At 45.1% G+C, this 18,583-nt stretch overlaps 1 protein-coding gene across 1 annotated transcript in view; it reads right to left on the bottom strand.

Moving 5' to 3' along the window:
- Positions 1-9,999, bottom strand: part of TMEM163 (transmembrane protein 163) — a 232,026-nt gene extending 222,027 nt beyond the window's left edge. Inside the window, exons 1-2 of the mRNA XM_058548853.1 lie at positions 9,684-9,999; positions 4,229-4,348 (exon numbers count right to left, since the gene is read on the bottom strand). Of these exons, the coding sequence (XP_058404836.1) occupies positions 4,229-4,348; positions 9,684-9,885 (322 nt within the window). The 5' untranslated portion in view covers positions 9,886-9,999. The remainder of the gene's footprint in view (positions 1-4,228; positions 4,349-9,683) is intronic.
- Positions 10,000-18,583: the final 8,584 nt, after the last annotated feature.

Consider the following 18,583-nt stretch of genomic DNA (forward strand, 5'->3'; position numbering starts at 1 on the left):
GATAAAACTACTCTGGGGGGATGAGTCCATGTGGTTGGTGAGGAGTCTTTGAGGAGCTGGCCACATGGAGATCCATGAGAAGACCAGTGTAGCCAATGGATGGATACACGCTCCAGTCCTGAGGAGAAGTTGGGGTGTCTGAGCAAGGGGCCATAGACCAGGTCAGGCTAGACCTTTTAGGCCATTGTAACTGTTTAGATGTTACTCTCAGGGCCCCAGAAAGCCACGGGAGGATCTTATGCCTTTTCTACCTCACAATGTGTCAGTTGAGAGAATACCTAAGAAAGTTCCCCGACGTGTGTTGCTGAGTTTCTAGAAAAGTCATGTAATTTCATTTTATCCATCTCCAACTCTTGGCCTCACAATTTAAAAATAAAAAGAATAAGTATACATATTCTACGATTTTTAAGGAACAAGAGTTTACACTAAAATCAAACATATTATTTAAAAACTCCCACATACAAAGAGAAAATCACCCCTTTTGGAATTTTTCTAAATTCTTAAATCTATTAACTCACTAAATTTTTGAGTGAGCTTTTTCTGAGAAGATTTTGGTTTGAAGTACTTTTTTTTTTAATGAAGCTGTGTATCTTAGGAAAGGTTTTCCCCCGAGAATGTCAAATATATCTTCATTCTCACAGAACATGTATTGAGTGCCTAAAAATTAACTTGCACTCATTCAAGCCTCAAAAAAGAGTCAGAGTGCATTTTCCTAAATCATTCTAACAAAGACATCGACCATGTCAAAACCCTAAGTTTTGAAACAGAACTTCTGTTCTCTTTCTAGCCTTAATATTAAAACAGACTTTTTTTAAAGGTTTGTTCATAACAGGATTGCCATTTTCCATGCTGTCTACCGATTATAAACAGAACCAATTTTAAAACCAAACTAGGGCTCTCTCTGAAACATTCAAGATGTATTACCATCTGGTTTTATATCAGCATTTTTAACAGGTCCAAAATCTCTAGATTATAAAGTCTTATCAAAAATAGTTCATATTCCCTTTCAAAGCACATATTCCTTTCAAAACACTTTCAAGTCACAAACTTTGAAAGCTCACATAATTTTTCAAACTATACCAGACACGTGAATGTCAACCATAGTTACATACATAATTGATTTAATACAGATAAGTCAATAATACTGACCAAAGCTATAGTTTTATTATTAGGTCTTTTGGTAACTAGTAATTTGAGAAAACACAGCATACCTGATTACCTGGAGGTTTACAGGAGGTGAAAGGAAACAATTTTTATTTGCAATGTATATACTATGTAAAAATATGAATCTTTCCAGTTGACTGAGAAAAGAGGGGTCCCCAAAACTTATACATATCCATCACCCTCATTTCCAAACACAATAGAGACAACAGCATTTCTTCAGAGGATGCTCACCTAAAAATCAGCATCTACGATCAAAGAAAAAATGGCTGGTGAGGAGGTAAAGACAGGAATTCTAACTGACCCAAGACAGCTTCCTTACTGAGAGAACGGCCATAAAGATGATCCGATTGTCTCAAAAAATTTTCAGTTGTTTATAAAATAAATGAGACCTAAGCCTGGTATCTCAACAAACCTTTAGATGAAATTTATCTTTTTCTAAGAAATATTTTCTTTCCACCTAGAAAGAAAAGTTTTTTTAACTCTCTCTCAGTTCTTTCATTTAACAATCTTGAGTACTGACTCCACATGAGGAAGGATGCTCTTCCTGCCCCCAAAGAGTTTACCATCCAGCAGTGGCAAGAAGACATGACAATAAATACAGACTTCTCTTCCCCATGATTATCATCCCTTGCCAAAACACACACACACACGTACACACACACATGGGCACACGTGAGCACACACTCCAAAAACTTCTCTGCCATCTCAAAGCATCAGATGTAGTGATTTCATAGCAATTCTCTTAAAAAACATGAATTGGTTCAACCTAACCATTTGATAGGACACAGGTTCACCAAGCCAAACTATTCCATTTCATCCCGTCTGTCTGTCAACCACCTCCTTGGAGAATATGACTGGGGCTTCTTCTGACACCTTTTTAAAAACACATTTATTGTTATTTCTGAAACACACAATTTTCCTTTAGATACTAATTTAAACATAACTTCAAAAGCCAGCTTCTATTGCTTAATCCCTACTGATTTTCCTTCCATTCAAAACTATGAAAAAAATTGCACAAAAGTCTGTTAACATATAAATGATGCTTTAGAAAGGATGTTAAATATTTCATATTACAAATACATTTAGGAAACTAAAGGGTAAAACCAACAACCCTAACAACACAACCAGAGACCACCCAAGGGTTTAAAATATGCAACACACACAAACACACACACACACACACACACACACACACACGCTACTTTGTATTAAGTGGGGGAAAATATAGTTCATCTTCTATATTTTTTGTTTTAACTAAACCAAAGCAAGTTCAAAGCAACTTGGGAACAAATTGAACATAGTATAGAAAATAACACAGATCATGATATTATATGCCAATGCCAACATTTTATAGGCAAGAAGTTAGAGGATTTAAATTAAATACTTGCTAGAGTAATGAAGTAAAATCATTTTAAAAAAAAAGAAGACCCTTTTCACAAAGCAATATTCTAATTCTGTATGCATTATGCAACAGTCTTTTCCTATTAAAGGAAAAGGAACAAAATTTTCAAGATAACCCAACTGATCAGGCATAACATGTGAAACCAAAATTTCCTTACAATTTTCCCCTACCATGAGATTAAGCACATCAGATGTAGTATTATTCTCCCAAAGGAAAGGCTTGTTCAATATTGCTTCACATTCAGGTCCTCACTCAAACACCCAACACAATAAAGTCGTAACAACTCCATTAGGCACGAGGACACATCCGAGTAACTATTATTCTGTTTGTAAATCACCCCCCTTCATTCCATTCCTCTTTCTTTACATATGTAAATTATGGTGTCTGATCCAGAGCCCACCACCAGCCACCACAACCAAATTATCCTCCAGGGACATCAATTTGGCTTGTTATTCTTTTTTCAGCATAAAAAAAGGAAGAGAGAGGAAGGAATAGCTATTTTCAGGAATCAGAATTCCTCTTGATTAGATTTCTGGCTTACTGGTAAATGTTTATACCCTGAAATGCATTACCCTCTGCTTCTAAATGTTGGGCCTTTTTTTAGAGCCAAGATATGGTACAGTGTTTCCAATATAAATTGCTTCAAGTAATATATGCCTAGTTTTGCAGGGAGCATTTGGTCAAATTCTAATATGCCCTCTTGGGAGCCAACACCAACTTCCAGCAGCAGATCTAACTGTGCAGAATAGAATTTTAAACACACACAAAGCCTATCTTCTAGTGGACACAGTCCTTTTTTCTCCCAATCTGAGGGTTGTCACATGAGACACGTTGTATGATACTTATCACTTAGAATATAGATCTTGCTGTTAAGGTAATAAATTAGTAACAAAATGCACAAAGCACACTCCTCTTTTCCTCAGCATAAAAAAAACACCGTGGTTTCTACCAAAGTTGAGCTGAAGCTGAACGTCATTGCTTAAGCTTGTGAACCATTGATGATTAATAAGAATAAATAGCACATGCACATTTCTATAGGCTGCAAATGTTAGCTGAGAAAACCCCTGTCATAGGGCTTCCTAACCCCCACACAGGATTATCCAGAGGCAGAAAGTGTTCGATTGTCTTAGTCTTTCTTGATCATAATAAATGGTTTTGTTTCCGTGGCCACTGAAAACTTGAGAGGATCCTCCTGTTTTTCTTTCATAAAAATACATGCACGTGATTTTATTCCAAACCTTACACAGATATAATTGGGGAAAAGGACAGGATGTACTGAATATTGCACTCATCTGCTTGCATTAGGCTCAAAATATGAATCTTAAGGATATACATTTTGTCACGTGTCAGCCCAAGCTGAAGGCATCCACCAAGAGAATATTGTCACTATTCAGCTGGCAGCCAAAATCTACTTCCAGAAACCCACACACTGATGAGAGCCAAGGCTCTCAGTACTGCTCTCCATTTCTTTTTAACCACCTCTTCTCTCTGCAGAGGAGAGAAGCCATTTTACTAATTTATAAGTACCCTGACTATCCACCCATCTAAGAAAATTTACTCATCAATAATAGTCAACTAAAAGCAAAAGCACATCCCACAGGAGTCAGAGAATAAAACAGGCAACACTAGCACCTATTGATCGGCAAGACCCCGGATACTCACTAAAGGCAGCCACTGCCAGGGCCAGTGTGACAATAATGGAGAACCAGGAGACCCACAACGCCTTCTTTCTGTAGTTCTGGGCTTCGTGAGGTTTTAGTCGAGTGCTGCTTTCTAATAAGCCTGACAAAAACAAGGAGAAAAGGAAGTTAGACATTTCCTTATTAAGAAACCCACAGCCAGAGCTGTACTTGCTTATCCAAGGATTGCAAACTGACAGCCTATGGGCCAAGATATGTTTTAACAATTAGGAGAGTTCACAAGGAAATCAGGCTTTCTGGCGTCTCTTGAAAGATCATAGGCTCTGGCAATATCCGGCACGTGTTCCCGTAGGGTAACAGTAGCTGTCTTCTTTATAAGAATCCTGCAGACCCCACCACTCCCTGACCTGAAGTGGACCCCAGCCGTCCCCCTGCCCTGTTAACTTGCTTGGCTCAAGTAGGTGCTGCTGCTCCTAACAAGGCCCTTTCGATAGGAAAATAGCGTGAATAGCCCACATTTAGTTAGGCATTTGGACTCTTCAGCTGTGGGCATTGATTTGCATTGATCCACCAGCATGGCCCCAACTGGTGGACTGAGTTTTGCCCAAAGCAATGAGTCATGGTGGAATACAAATGCCCTCATTGTTCCCTCCACAATTAAGAGGAGGAGAAGGACCACTTCTCTTTAATGACAAACCATAACAGCCCCAGACCTAAATTATATGCCATGTTTTCTTCTCTCTCCTTTCTGCTGTATAGTATCTATCCCTTTGTACCAAGCACATGTCAAAAAATTCTCAGAACATTCAAGTGGGGTAAACGTGCTAAAGCTGGAGGCAGCTTCCCAGACAGGCCATGTGTAAGAAAGGTTTGATTTTTGTCTCCTGTGCTTTCAACATGGAGAGCCCTTGACAACAACAGGAATTCATGACGACTCCCAGGCAACGCCCAAGCTTCAACTGCCTTAGGTCGAAGACTAAAACATCTTCAGTATGATCCTGATTTACATGTTTTCTTCTCCTTTGAAAATAGATCATATATGGCATCTCTTTGTTTCAGGGAGAATCAAATTCTCAGTCCTGCATTCTACATAAACAAGAACTTATGACACCATCTCTAGCTAAACAACCCACAATCTGCCTTTCAGAGGTGGAGCAGCCTCATCACAACAGCTCCAAATGATGAAGAAATTGGTAGTCAAAGCTTAGGCATCCATTTGTAAAATATTGCACAGCATGCGACGTATCACACTTCTGCATCATGTAAGAGGCACCATCCCATTAGACCGACTGGACACCACGCTAAAGCCTCTGGTTGCCGAAAACTGCATCCTTTTCAAAATTATAACAAGGACCCTGTTAAAACTTCTCAGTTCCATTTACTATCCAGACTCAAGCACCCTAACAAATCCTGAACAAAGCAAAAGCAAATATTGCGAAGGTTGCTTAGTGAGCCCAGTTGATAGCCCAGAAATTTTTAAATAATCAAAACATGTGGATTTACATAGGATCAAAAGGAAGATGAGATTGCTAAAGATAGGTCTAAACACCATCTTCATCACTTCACTGTAAAAATCTCCCCAAGGCTTCCTTAATAAATATACTGGGATGGAAACAAGAAACACCTCTGTCTTGTCAAATTCTGCCCTAGGTACAAGTGATTTCAAGTTAAAATTCCTTTGTCTACCTCTTTTTGTCCCTTTGATTACTTCTTCCCTGGCTGCCAAAAAATACCCCATTCTAATTTTCAACTACAATCATCCTTGTCTCCAGTTAAAGCCACAACCTAAAATGAGCAGGTCCCACACACTCCCAATAATTTATTTCTCTTTTCCCAAATAAAAATCTTCCTTTCACTCTGGCCCATTGATTTTCAGAAGTGAAGCTGTAACATTTAAGTACTGACTCAAGCAGTTCACTTGCTGAGTATTTTGACAGCAACAATCTCGAGCGGTTTATCCACTGGGGATAAAAAACAAGGTTCCTTTTAGAAATAGATTTAATTCTCTAAGACAAATGCAATAATCTGGGTTTTCTATTCTGCCATATGACATTTTTCCTTTCAAAGCTAGCTGTTTCCAACAATACAACTGGACCACACAGACCGATCTACACACCTCGCCCCACAGTGGGCCAGCACTCCCATGGAGGAGTTTGGGATGACAGCCCACGTGGGCTGCACTGCCCTGCCAAGGTGGCACTTAGGGCCTCTCACCCGTAGGACTGGTGGCTCTCCCCTAGATCTAATCCTGTGTGTGCCTCGCCCATGAGATATTTTAAATAAAAAATTGGAGTAAATGCAATGGAGGACTGTCCAAGAAGGGAGAAACTTTCCCATTTCTAGCCCATCTTTGCTTATTTTCCTATCTGAAAATATAGCTGATACCAAGAATGGAAAACTTGCCACTCCTCAAAGGGAAGTGTAATATGATGACCTACACAGACCCAGCTCATAAATGAATGGTCCGCAGTCAGGTGCCTCTACTTCTGCCCCGGTGTTGGCTGCATGCACACTCACAAACCACGGAGATACGGTGAGAAATCCTAATGCTGTCGGGAAGCCGTGCCTCAAAGGTAGAAGAAAGACAGCACAGCCTAGAGAAGCTAAAGCAGGGCTCAAATTTGCATGCTGGGCTGTGTCCTTCCTACCCACAGTTGGCCTCCACATTCAAATTTCCAATCTCGTTCAAATTTCACACATTTGTAATTTGGGCCTGGACCGATACCATATTATGTGGGGGTAAGGGAGGAATGCAAATATATGTGGGGAGGTTGAAGTCATCAGTCATTTCCATGCTAGTACAAATTAGTTCCAATTGCTTTCTCCTAAGAGTTACTCATGCTTGCATTCTCTGAAGAAAGGGGAATACTCATTAGACGTGAAGGTAGTAGGAAACGCTCAAGCATGTAACACTCTAAGGAGGCTGGCCCCTAAGGCTTGGGGCAGAATGATGGGAAAACGTGTGGAGAGAAGAGGGGGTATTAAAAGGGAGGGGGTGGAAAAGCCTAAGACAAACTTGGCTTGTTTTTTGTATGTTTAGTCCCTTAAGGTTTGCTCCCTGAACTACAAGCGTCACCCAAATGGCACTGCAGTTCCAGACGTTATGAGCTAGCTGGTTTCTGGGAACCCGCCCACAACACTTCTAAGGGGAAAATACCTCTCAAGTCCCCAAACTCTAGATTATAAAGCCAGCCTCTGATCACTGATCTTGTCTGTAACAAGCTCCTGCTAGCTCAGAAGGAAGTCAGGACAAGAGAGAAAGCCAAATATAGGTACACATCCAGGGTACCCACCCCCCACATCTCCTGTAGGTATTTAGGCCTGGAAGCAAGCAAGCCAGGCAGGATGGTGAGATGCACAGCGGCCAACTGCTGAGGCTTCCTCCTCCCCAAAACCTCTCACCATTAGGAAAAAGGTAGCAGCAATGCAACTGTTCCCAAGGGATACCAAAATCGATATTGGAAAGATGCAGCCCCGTGAGAAAAAAACAAACACAAAAAATTATAATAAATCTCCCCAGGTAACCCTCTGATTTAATAAAAATGACTCATTCATCACTAACTCTTTGCTGTCGGGAATAGGTCAAACAAAAGAATGTCACACTGACTTGCAGCTTTCAACGCCACACAGCACTGGTTCTTTGGGGGACAGGGTTCCTCCTAACAGAGAGGCTGTGTGCGGTATGCAATGCTTTCACACAGTGACAGTTTATGAACAGTGCATGCTTTCACACTATAATATAATGGAAAATGAAATCCAGTTGACCAGTGAAAAATAACCTTAAGAATGAATTCAGAAGGGCTTTTCATACTTGAGCAGGAGCTACAAAATGATGCTAAATATTAACTCACCCCAGCACTTTTTTCCCTCCCATCATCTTGTGGGGTGGGGAGAAATAGGCCAGCTTTTACAGATGACCTGCAATGCTACAAAAATAAGCTCGGCTCAGAGTTCTGTTTCTTCAATACGAAATATTTAAATTCTACAATATCAGTTGCAGGGGGAAAGGTAATTAACATGACCTTTAATAAAACTGATAGGTTTTGCTGGGCGCTTGTGACGTCAGCAATCAGTAGCTCTAAAATGATATCTAGTTATGTGAGAATAGGAGGAGAAACTGCAACATAGGTGCAGAAGTCGTTGCAACTGTAATGGCTCCAGATCTCGCCGAGCATCCCTGCCGATTCTCTGAGAACTGCCTGCTCTTGAGAACTGCCGTTTCCATGTCATTCTAATTCACACGCTACAGTTTAAAATTTCTGAGAGGAAAGAGATCGTGCATCCGAACACTAAACCGGAATAAAAATGTACAGGAGATACTAAGAATAGGACAGAAACCTGCTCAGACTGAAATATAAAAATCCAACACAGCCAACAAAATAAGGCTTCCAAGAAATGGGGGTGGAGGTGGCGATGAGCCGGCACCTCCTGAAGGGCTGGCTGCAAGAATCCCGCTTCGGCCACTAGCCGGTTTTAGCAGAACCATTGAGTCTTTTTGAGTGGGCCGATTTGGATTCAGCAAGAAGCAGAAAAGGTATAGACGTGGCCAAGAATAAGGCTCCCTCCCAGTCGAAAGGAAACGAGAGAGGGAGGGAGAGAGGGATGTAGGAGGAGGAGAGAGACAGGAATGAACTGGGGAGTCTCTGCCGTTTCATGCGGGCAACTCAAAGGGACGTTGGCTGACGGTCGGAAGATAGGGTTTGGCCTCCCAGGAAAGGGACGTTTGCGGGGTTCCAGGTCAGTCTCTTGAGAGGGAGTCTGAAGGGGCTGGGGACGCGCGCTCCGGGAACCACCAGGTTTCAGTGGCATCCATCCAGATGAGGTTAGTGGCCCAAACCTGAGCGTCCCAGTCCTCTGCCCCCATCATCAGACAGCGGGGCAGTGACCCACGGTAAACTGGTCCCGTGTGAGAGTCGGGGGCCTCCTGACTCCCCTTCGCCGGGGCGGGCAGACTGGCGGCCGCCGACTAACTCCTCGAAGCTAAATCCGCAGTGGGAAGTTCTCCCGGGGAGCCAGCGAGGGTCGGAGGGGGCTCAGGAAGGAGGATGCACCGAGCTCGGGTCCCTCCGAGCTGAGCAGGGCTCGCAGTCCCCCGGGAGTGCTCGGCTCCAAAAGCAAAAAAACGCCTCCCGCAAACTTTTCCACTGGGCGCCGGAGGAGCTGAGGCTGGCGGAGAGGTGGGCGCGGGCCCACGCGGGGTCGGCCAGGAGGCAGCCGGGTTCTCGGGTTCCCGGGTTCCGGGGAAGGAGCGGCTGTCAAGGCAGCACCGGCCGCGGGAGGTGGGGCCGCCGCCCTCCGCGCCTTCGCGGGGAAGTCCCGGCTCCGCGCCCCCGCGCGCTCCGAGGCGCCGAGTCCCGCGCCCGGCCCAACCCGCGAGTGGGGAGAGGCGGGCCCGGGGCAGCGGCTCCTCATCGCGCCCGCCGGTCCAGGGGAAGGGGCCGTGCCGGGAGAAGGGGCTCGGGGCGGCGCGCGCTCACCTCGATCCTCCAGCCCGTCGCTGAACTGACCGCTCTCGCTGATCCGCAGCTGCCGCTCCTCCTCGGGCTGCGGCGGCTGGCGCGCTGGGGAGCTCAGCGGGCCCGGGCCGGGAGCGGCGGCCAAGGGCGCGTGGCCCCGGGGCGGCGGCGGGACGGCGGGGCCAGGGGGGCTGCGGCGCTCGCTGCCCGCGGCCGGCTGCATGGCGCCGGGCGGCGGATCCCGGCGGCGAGACGAGCGCGGCGGTGACTCGAGTCAGAAGTGCGAGGCGCCGCGGCTCGGAGCCAGCGGAGGGACGGACGGACCGCGCGGAGAAAGAGGGGGAGGGCGGGCGCCGCGGAGTGGAGGTGCGCTGGCTGCAGGGGGCGGGGGGTGTCGAGGAGCCGCGCGGCTCGAGCGGCCGGTGGCAGAGGCTGGGGCCGTGTTGTCGCCGCCGCGCTCCGCCCCTGGGGGCAGGTGCGTGCGGCAGGGACCCGCCCCGAGGCCCCAGCGCCGGAGCCCGAGCACCGAGGCCGGTGGGGAGGGAGCGATCCGGCCGGGGCCGATGCCCAGAGGCTCGGGGTAGGGGGACTACTGGGGGCGCGGGGACCAGCAGGCGTCTCGGGCAGGGCCTGGTGAGGGAGTAACGGAAGACCTGCTCCACCTGCACCGCGGGATGGTGCCCAGAGGGGACCCCCTCGGACCCGATTCCTCTGCCGTCCGAGAAGCCAGCGGCCGCGCTCGGGCAGGAGAGCGGGCAGCGCCCGAATTTGGCATTTTTCTCCTCTGGAGCTGCACAAGCTTCAGAGGCTGTGCAGGGTCTCCGCCTGGGCTGCCATCCTCGCCACCCATGCCGGGAAAACGATGTTCACCTGTCCCCAAGCCCGTCCGTCTCCGACCTTCTTCTAGGAGCTTTGATTGCGCTCTCAATTTTTCCCTCCTCACCAACTTAAGGGGACTGGGTATCCTTGAGACCACAGGGTGCTCTGGAACATGTTTGAACCCCAAGGCTGCCCCATTGCCACTATCCCTGGGCCTTTGTCCCATCAGCTCGCCATTTCCTCTCTGAGTATCCAAATCTTGCCGTTCTTCAGGACTGGAATCGAACCCTCCCTCCTACGAGAAGCATCCCCTGGCTGTCCCGGCGCGGCCGCCTGTCCCCACCTCTGGCCGCGCAGAACTGGTACCCTTGCGCGGCCCGGCAAGTCTCCGCGGCGAGGCCGCGACCTCGACCTCGTCCACGCCGGGGCCGCGCCGGCTCCCTTGTAGTTCTGAGAGGCCCGGAGGGGGACCAGTCATTTATCATATTCAGCTTGAATTTAATGATATCAACATCCAAACTCTAGAATCTAGATTTCATCTTTAGATGGTTATCAGTCTTTACATTTAATGAGTCCTCTAAAATGCCAATTCCTCATTTGAAGGCTGCCTACCTTGTGTGTGTTTTGGGGGGGTACCTTGTTTTTTGAAGAGTAACCAGTTTCCTTTCTCATTCTTGCTTTGCCTGCGATAAAAATCGGAGTGAGATTTAAATGCCTTTGTGGTGCAGTGGAAACATCACTAGAAATGGAAAGAGGGTATCATTTCATTTTGTTGTTGGGTTGGAATGAGAATATCTGAGTTGACCTTGGCCAACTCACTTTACCTTTTTGACCACTAATTTAACTACGAAATGAAAGAGTTGAACTAGGTCATTTCAAAGGCCTCTTCTTGCTAGGGAAGGAGGGAGGGAGAAAAGAGGGAAAAAATGAAAGAAAGAAAAATGCTATTATCATTTGGATAAAAAACAACGAAAACTTCTACCCACCAATCCCGGTTCTGTCCTGTGAAGTAGACAAGCGTTCATATATTTGCAGACACCCCGGCTCCATCTCAGTGCTCTCTTCTGCCTAGACTTTTTCCTTCCAGGTTACCTCATTTAATCCCTCTGTCAATGGCTCGCAAACATTAGAATCACCTGGGGAGTTTAAGAACAAAAATGTTCAGGACTCACCCATGGCCAGAGATTCTAATATTATAGGTGATGAAATCGGTCTGTTCTGGGACCTTGGTGTGGGTATTTTTTTAAGCTCCCTGCCCATTCTAAGAATTATCTGGGAAGGTTTTATTTATTCGTTTATTTAAATGCTGACTCCTCATTGCTCTTTGAGATTCTGATTCAGTAGATCTGGGATCTAGCAGAAAATCTTCATTTGAATACCGCACACCCACACAGACCCCTACAGATTCTGATGTAGATTGTTCTAGGACCACCTTTGTGATTCTCATTACTAAACTATCCTCCACAATATAGTTCTGCCCATCCCCACCTCTCACACACACACCAAGGTTTGTGTTCTCTCAAAGGAGCAAATATTATATTTTCCTCTGGTTCCTCAGGTGATTCTCTAGTCCAGCGCATCTCAACTGCAAACATGCAGATGAACACCCGGGATCCTTGTTAAAATGCAGATTCTAACTCATTAGGTCTGGGGTAGAGGCTGTGATTTCCAACAAACCTCCAGGAGCTGTTGATGCTGCTGATCCGAAGACCACACTCGGAGAAGTAAGGATCTAGGAGTTATTTATTATTCATGGCATAGATATATTTTCCTTCAAGTTCCAGCTGCCTTGGTTCAATAAGCCATTCTTGTCTCCTCCAGAAAGATTTTTCTGACTCCAGCCTCCCCTGGGCGCTCCCTTTGGTGAACTGTGTTTAATAATTCACTGCTCATTTCATGTGTGAGGCAGGGAGTGTGGTGCTTGCCGGATCCCCATTTTCACTCACCCACATCTACCTGGATGCCAAGGACACAATGTTCCCCCAAACAATCTCTGCTGATTGACTGGGAGATAATATTAGCTTACATTCTCCGAGGACATAACGTATGCCAGGCACCTTGCTCAGTGTCTTACATGCATTGTCTTCATCATTCAATTACTGCTATCATTTTACAAAGAAATCAAGGCCAGTCTCCGGTTCAGCTCTGTCCGGCACCACAGCCCACAGCGGTACCGCCCCCTAGGGGGCGTTTTGGAAATTTGCAGGTGCTTTAATGGTTATCACAACGATGGGAGGAGGGGGCCGCTGGCATTAGCGGCGGGTGGCAAGGGAGGAAGGAAGTCCTGCCATGCGCAGGACTTGGCAGCACACTGAAGATTGTGTCCCACATGGCTTTCATATATCAGACTGGACGTTTGGGGCAGTTAAAATGTGCTTCTAATTACATTAGAACCCTAACTCTGTTTTACGTATAAACACAAAAGATTTTTCCCCCACGCTGAATTTTCTGTGACGCACCTACTGTGTAAGTCTAGGAAAGATTGTATTTTGTTCACCATTTTGGAAAATCAGGACACTGAAGCCGGTTCCACTCATGGCATCTGAGTCAGCAATCAACACATCTGCCCCTGTCGAATGTATAAGTGCCACAGGCCTGGTAATTTCACATGTGTATGTGGATATTTTTATTATCTCTTATTTTAAAATGTCAAAAATAAATAAAAAGTCTCAATAATATTCCCAAGCCTTGTGTTACTGCTCTTCAATTATAGCAGATGCAAATATCTGGCTACTTCTTTACAGCTTCTGATGCAGTTCTGACTGAGCATATACGAAAGCAAATACATACTAAGTGTTGACGGCTTTACTTTTACCCCTCCTTTATTATAATTGGGTCATTATATTGATGTTTGTGTGTGTAGGTACTATCTATGAATTCCATGTCATAATCACAACGGTGAATAATACAAAATAATTGTTGTAAAAAGGGAGCCTTAACTGTCACAGCCAAGAGGAACCTAAGAAGACACAACAACTAAATGTAATTGGTATCCTGCATGGGATCCTGGAACAAAAAAAGGTAAAAATTAAGAATATCTGACTAAAGCATGGACTTTGCTTAGTAATAATGTATCAAGTATGGTTCATTAAATGGAGCAAATGTGCCATACTAACGTAAGATGTGAATAATAGGGAAAACCGGGTGCAGTGTATGTGAGAACTCGCTGTACCATCTTCTCAATTTTTCTGCAAATCTAAAACTGTCCTAAAAAATAAAGTCTACTTTTAAAAAAAGGTAAAATAAAGCGAGGTGGGGGGAGATGGGAAGGCTTGAGTGTGAGAGGTGGACATCCTAACCTTGACTTTTGAATGCCCATTGCAGAAGACAGACCATGGACAGACAAAGTACATGAGGTACCTGGAAACTTTAATACGGTCGCCGGGAGTGCCATATTCATAACAATGCTGAGAAAGACAGGATAGGAGAAGAATTAAACTAATATTCGCAATTGTAAGCCTATTCCACTGACTTTTACTGGGACTTATTTTTAGTATATTTAAGGATTCAGGAAATTTTGTAAATTTTGTGAAATTTCAAATTCTCAAATCACTGGACCTCCACCAGGACATTTTAAAAAGGCACCTTTGGGTAAGAGCCGGTGGGCATACAACCTGACTATTGAACGGATACGAAGTTGAGTGGTGTCTTTTTTTGTTCTCATCTGTTCCTTTTTACGTTTTCAGTAATTGTCTCCAGATCCCTAATCCTAGGAATACACACAGGAAAGAGAAGACAGGCCAAGAAGCCAGAGGAAACAAAGCAGGCGGTAAGAGCCTCGGCAGGAATGAGAGTCACAGTTACTCCTGGTGGAGCTGCCAGCTCCATCATGGGTCAAGAGTTGTAAGGACACTGCACGTAACAGTCCACTTAGTCCTCACAACCCTAGAAAGCGGGTGTTATCAGTATCCCATCTTAAAGATAAGGAAACTGAAGCTCCGGTTCAATAGCATTGCTAATGAACCCAGGAGGTTGGCTCCCAGGCCTTGCCTTTTACCATTGTACTGCATGGCCGCTATGGTGGAATCTAGAAATGACCAAGAGCATGGCTTCTACACCTGATTTCCCCACATCACATTTCAGATTAAAGTATACTTGTTTTACTTTGTTATACTTGTGGGCTTTGGAAAACCAAATATAAACATGTTATTCATCTTTTGCAAGTCGTAAAGAAACATAGGTGACACTTAGAGCTAGTGTGCCCTCACAGGCGTGAACCCGGGACTGGGGCTGGGTAAAGAGCTGTCCCAGGATGGAGTGTCTCAACTGACTGCCAAAGTCAACCCAGAACAGCATTTATATAGGAAGGGCCCTAAGATCTTTTCTTGGAAAGCGGGAAGTGTGTGTATGTACGCAGGCCTGCAGGTGTGACTGTTAAATTATAAACTCCCTTTCCCATAAAGAAAATTATAAATGAGCACATGACTATGGAACATTTGGAGAAACACCATATTAGCCATCAGCATTATTAAGAGGCTTGGTGTGCCAAGTATCATAATATTAAGACATGCAAAAAGAATTGTTCAATGCCAGCTCTGCCTTGAAGGGACTTACACTCTAAACAGAATGGTATTGCCCCCCTTTGCCATGTGCTCTCTTGAGCAGTATGTCTCAGCTCGGTCTGCACATTACAGTCACCAGGGCTACAGTGACCAACTTATCCTGGTTTGCCGAGGACATTCCTGGTTTTAGCACTGAAAGGTTCCAAGTCTCGGGAAATCCCCTCAGTCCTGGGAAAGTGGGGGCACTTAGTCACCCCATGGGGATGCTGTTAAAAATCCTGATGCCCAAACCAACCCTCTGACCAAGTGCATCAGGCTGCACAGGTGATCGCAGACAGTGGGAAAGTTCTGCTGGCACGTGCCAGGCATCCCTGAAGAAGTCCTGTCTTCATCAGGCTGCCCAAGTCCACCTGGCCGAACTCCTCCTCTGGGCTCTTCAGACCACTGTTTCTGAGTGACAGCAAGCAGTCCTTCCCTTCAGGAGGGCACTGGGCTTCTGGTGCCAGCAGGTGAGGGCCCAGCACCACTCACAGTGTTTTCAGACCTGGCAGCAGTGTATCAGCACACACACGACGAGGACAGCCAGGGCCACGACGGAGGCCACCACCAAGGCAGTGATGGCATGCTTTTTCTGGCTGGCAGCCACCACAGCCAGGAGTGTTTTTGGAAGACCCCCCAGGTGATTCCGATGTGCAGCCAAGCATGAGAAAGCACTGCTCAAGGACAAGGCTTCTGAACTTGAATCTGCACGAGAACCGCCTGGGGATCTTGATAAAATGCAGATTTCAGTTGAGTAGGCCTGGGGTAAGGCTCAATCTTCTGCATTTCTGACAAGCTCCCAGGTGATGCCAGTGCTGCTGGGGTACGGACCACCCTCTGAGTAGCAAGGGCCTGGAATGCAGGAGCAGTAGGTTTTGTTTCTACTTTGAAAGAAACTACAATATAGTCAGGAAAGGGGGAATGTGGGGACAAAATTAACAAAAGGGAAAAATCAAATAAAATAGAAGTAACTCTTCACGCAGTACAGAGAGGGAGCAGGTTCTCGGACACATTTCTCTTGGACTCCTTGATGCTCGACACACACGGTGGGCATTCAACACATCGAAAGGGGCAACTGGAAGTGCTTCGTGGGAGGCGTGCTGACGGTGGTTTGCAAGGATGGGAGGACATCCCAGGAAAGGGCAATGTCGGCATGAAGATTCTGTGATCAAATTAGCCCAAACTTTATATGGATGTGCAGATCCACAATTCTTTCCAAGTAATGGTTACCTTTGGGGGAAGAAGGGGATTGGGACTGGGATGGGGCATATTGAAGGGGCTTCTGGGTGGCTGGGAAAGTTCTAGTTCTTGACTTGTATACCACTTGCTTTATAATAGTTTATTAAGCCATACATTTTATTTGTGTGGTTTTCAGTGTCTGTGTTGTATTTTATAATAAAAATATTTATAAACAATTCTATCCAGAATAACCATGTATATACTGTGAGGGACAGGTCTTCCTTGGCTAAAGCAGTTTGTACTGAGCCCAGTCAGAGGTTGCTAGGGGATACTGCGTGTGAAGGACCAATAAGTCATCTCTTCTCATTGGAATGTCAAAGACTTAGAAGAGTAGGGCATTAGATAGAAGAAAGTACAAAGTTCGCTGTATCTGATATGGGAAAAGGAAGTTATATAAGCTCAAAATAACTGTTTCATTTTCTTCTGTTCATGTAAAAAAACAAAAAAACAGTTTATGGCATCTACTGTCCCCTGATTCTCCTCTGACCTCCACAGAGCCCCCAGACTCCTGAATCCAACTGTCCCTGAATATCTCCAGCTGAGTAAGTCCCCCAAACTCAATGTGTCCAAAAGCAGAACTATCTTTCCCCCAAAACCTGTGCATCTTCAATCTCCCTTTATTGGCAAATTGTAGCACAATCCACCCTGTCATCTTGAGCCAGAAGTCTAGAAATACCTCCTCTTGACTTTACTCTTCCTTACCCCTTACAAGCAGCAGGTGACTTCCTTACCCCTTACAACCGCTGTTGATTCCACCTTCTTAACACCCCTTATATCATTCCCGCCTTCTCAACCAGGCTCCTATTTTATTGCAGACTCCCCCCTTCCACCTCTCACCTGTACTGTTGTAGTGGTCTCCAGGCCAGTCTGTCTGCCTCTGGGCCAGCTCCCCCAGCACCTCCACACTCTGTTACAGTGCTTTTTCCAAGAAATCACTCTAACCCTGCTGCTCCCCTGTTCGCCTTCAGTCTTTTAGGTTGGCAGGGAAAGCCCTCTTGCTCTGTGTCCTGCCACCTTCCTCTCCGACTATCCTGACCCTTCCCATCCCTCCAGCTCCTATCTTTCCAACCAGGCAAAATTCCTTTGGTTCCTCAAACTTGCCTAGATAACTCATTCATACCTCTGAGCTTTTGCCCTTGCTATTCTTTCTTCCTGGAAGAGTCTTCTGGGCTCTCCCTCAATCCCAGCCAAATGCTGGCACACCTAGCACCTTCTGCTCTTTCAAGAATTCCATTCTCTACAAGACTTTCCTGATACACTCTGCTAAGGGGTTCTGATCTTTCTCTCTGTTTCTCTCCCACTATTTATACCCTGTACATACTTCAGTTGTAGACATAATAACACTTTGTTTCTCTAATTTTGTTTATATACCAACTTATTTCTGCCTGATGGGAAATTTCTCAAGGCAAGAACACAGTTTATTCATCCTAGTGTTTCAGGCATTTACCACAATGCATGCAGAGAATTTAAAAAAAAAAGGTTGTTGAAGGAATAAATGAATAAACTCTTAGCTGTTCCCACACCAAGCCTTAGATATTGAGTTGACCAGATCCTTTGTGACTGGTCTCACAGCCAGCCTGTGAAGCAGTTCCCAGAAATTACATCTCTCTCCTAGCTCTTCCATCAGTAGGAAAGAAAGAGAAATCCATGGTCTAGCTTTTAATGGAGACCTTTCAGGGAAAAAATGTATAATTTGTAGCATCCTCTTAAAGATGGCAGACAACTCTTCTCATCTAGTTCTCAATGGCAGATGCTGTGGAGATTACATGGTTTTAAACTTGGCAGTCCCTCTTCCCAAAGCCTGCGCTGTTTATATGTAAACCTTTTGTGGAGGTTTAACATACATGTAGAAGATGACATACACAAACCCTAAGCTTAAAGCTCAATTTTCACAAAGAGAACACACATGTGGACCTACTTCAATAAACAGAATATTATCAGTCCCCCAAAGGCTCCTCCTTTGTCCCTTTTCAGTCATTAACGCCCCCAATACCAAGTGTAGACTGAAATAGTTCCAATATTGCTTTGACATAAACTATTTTGTGAAAAGTTTATATATCTATATATTTTATGATTAAAAACCTCAGTTTTTAATTATAAAAGAAAATAACATATGCTCATTGTAAAAGGTTAAAACTAAACAGAAGTGCAAAAATGTAGAAAGTGAAAGAATTTCCCTCACCAACCCTCTGACTACATACATACACGCACACCCCTCCATTCCCAAGGTTAAGCACTTATAACAGTTTGGTGCATGTATCAGTGAAGACTATGTAACAAGTAAGAGAAAATTCTCTTCAAAATGGATGGAATAATAAGATA

Source organism: Diceros bicornis, chromosome 10, assembly GCF_020826845.1.
Source record: "Diceros bicornis minor isolate mBicDic1 chromosome 10, mDicBic1.mat.cur, whole genome shotgun sequence".
Taxonomy (NCBI): domain Eukaryota; kingdom Metazoa; phylum Chordata; class Mammalia; order Perissodactyla; family Rhinocerotidae; genus Diceros; species Diceros bicornis.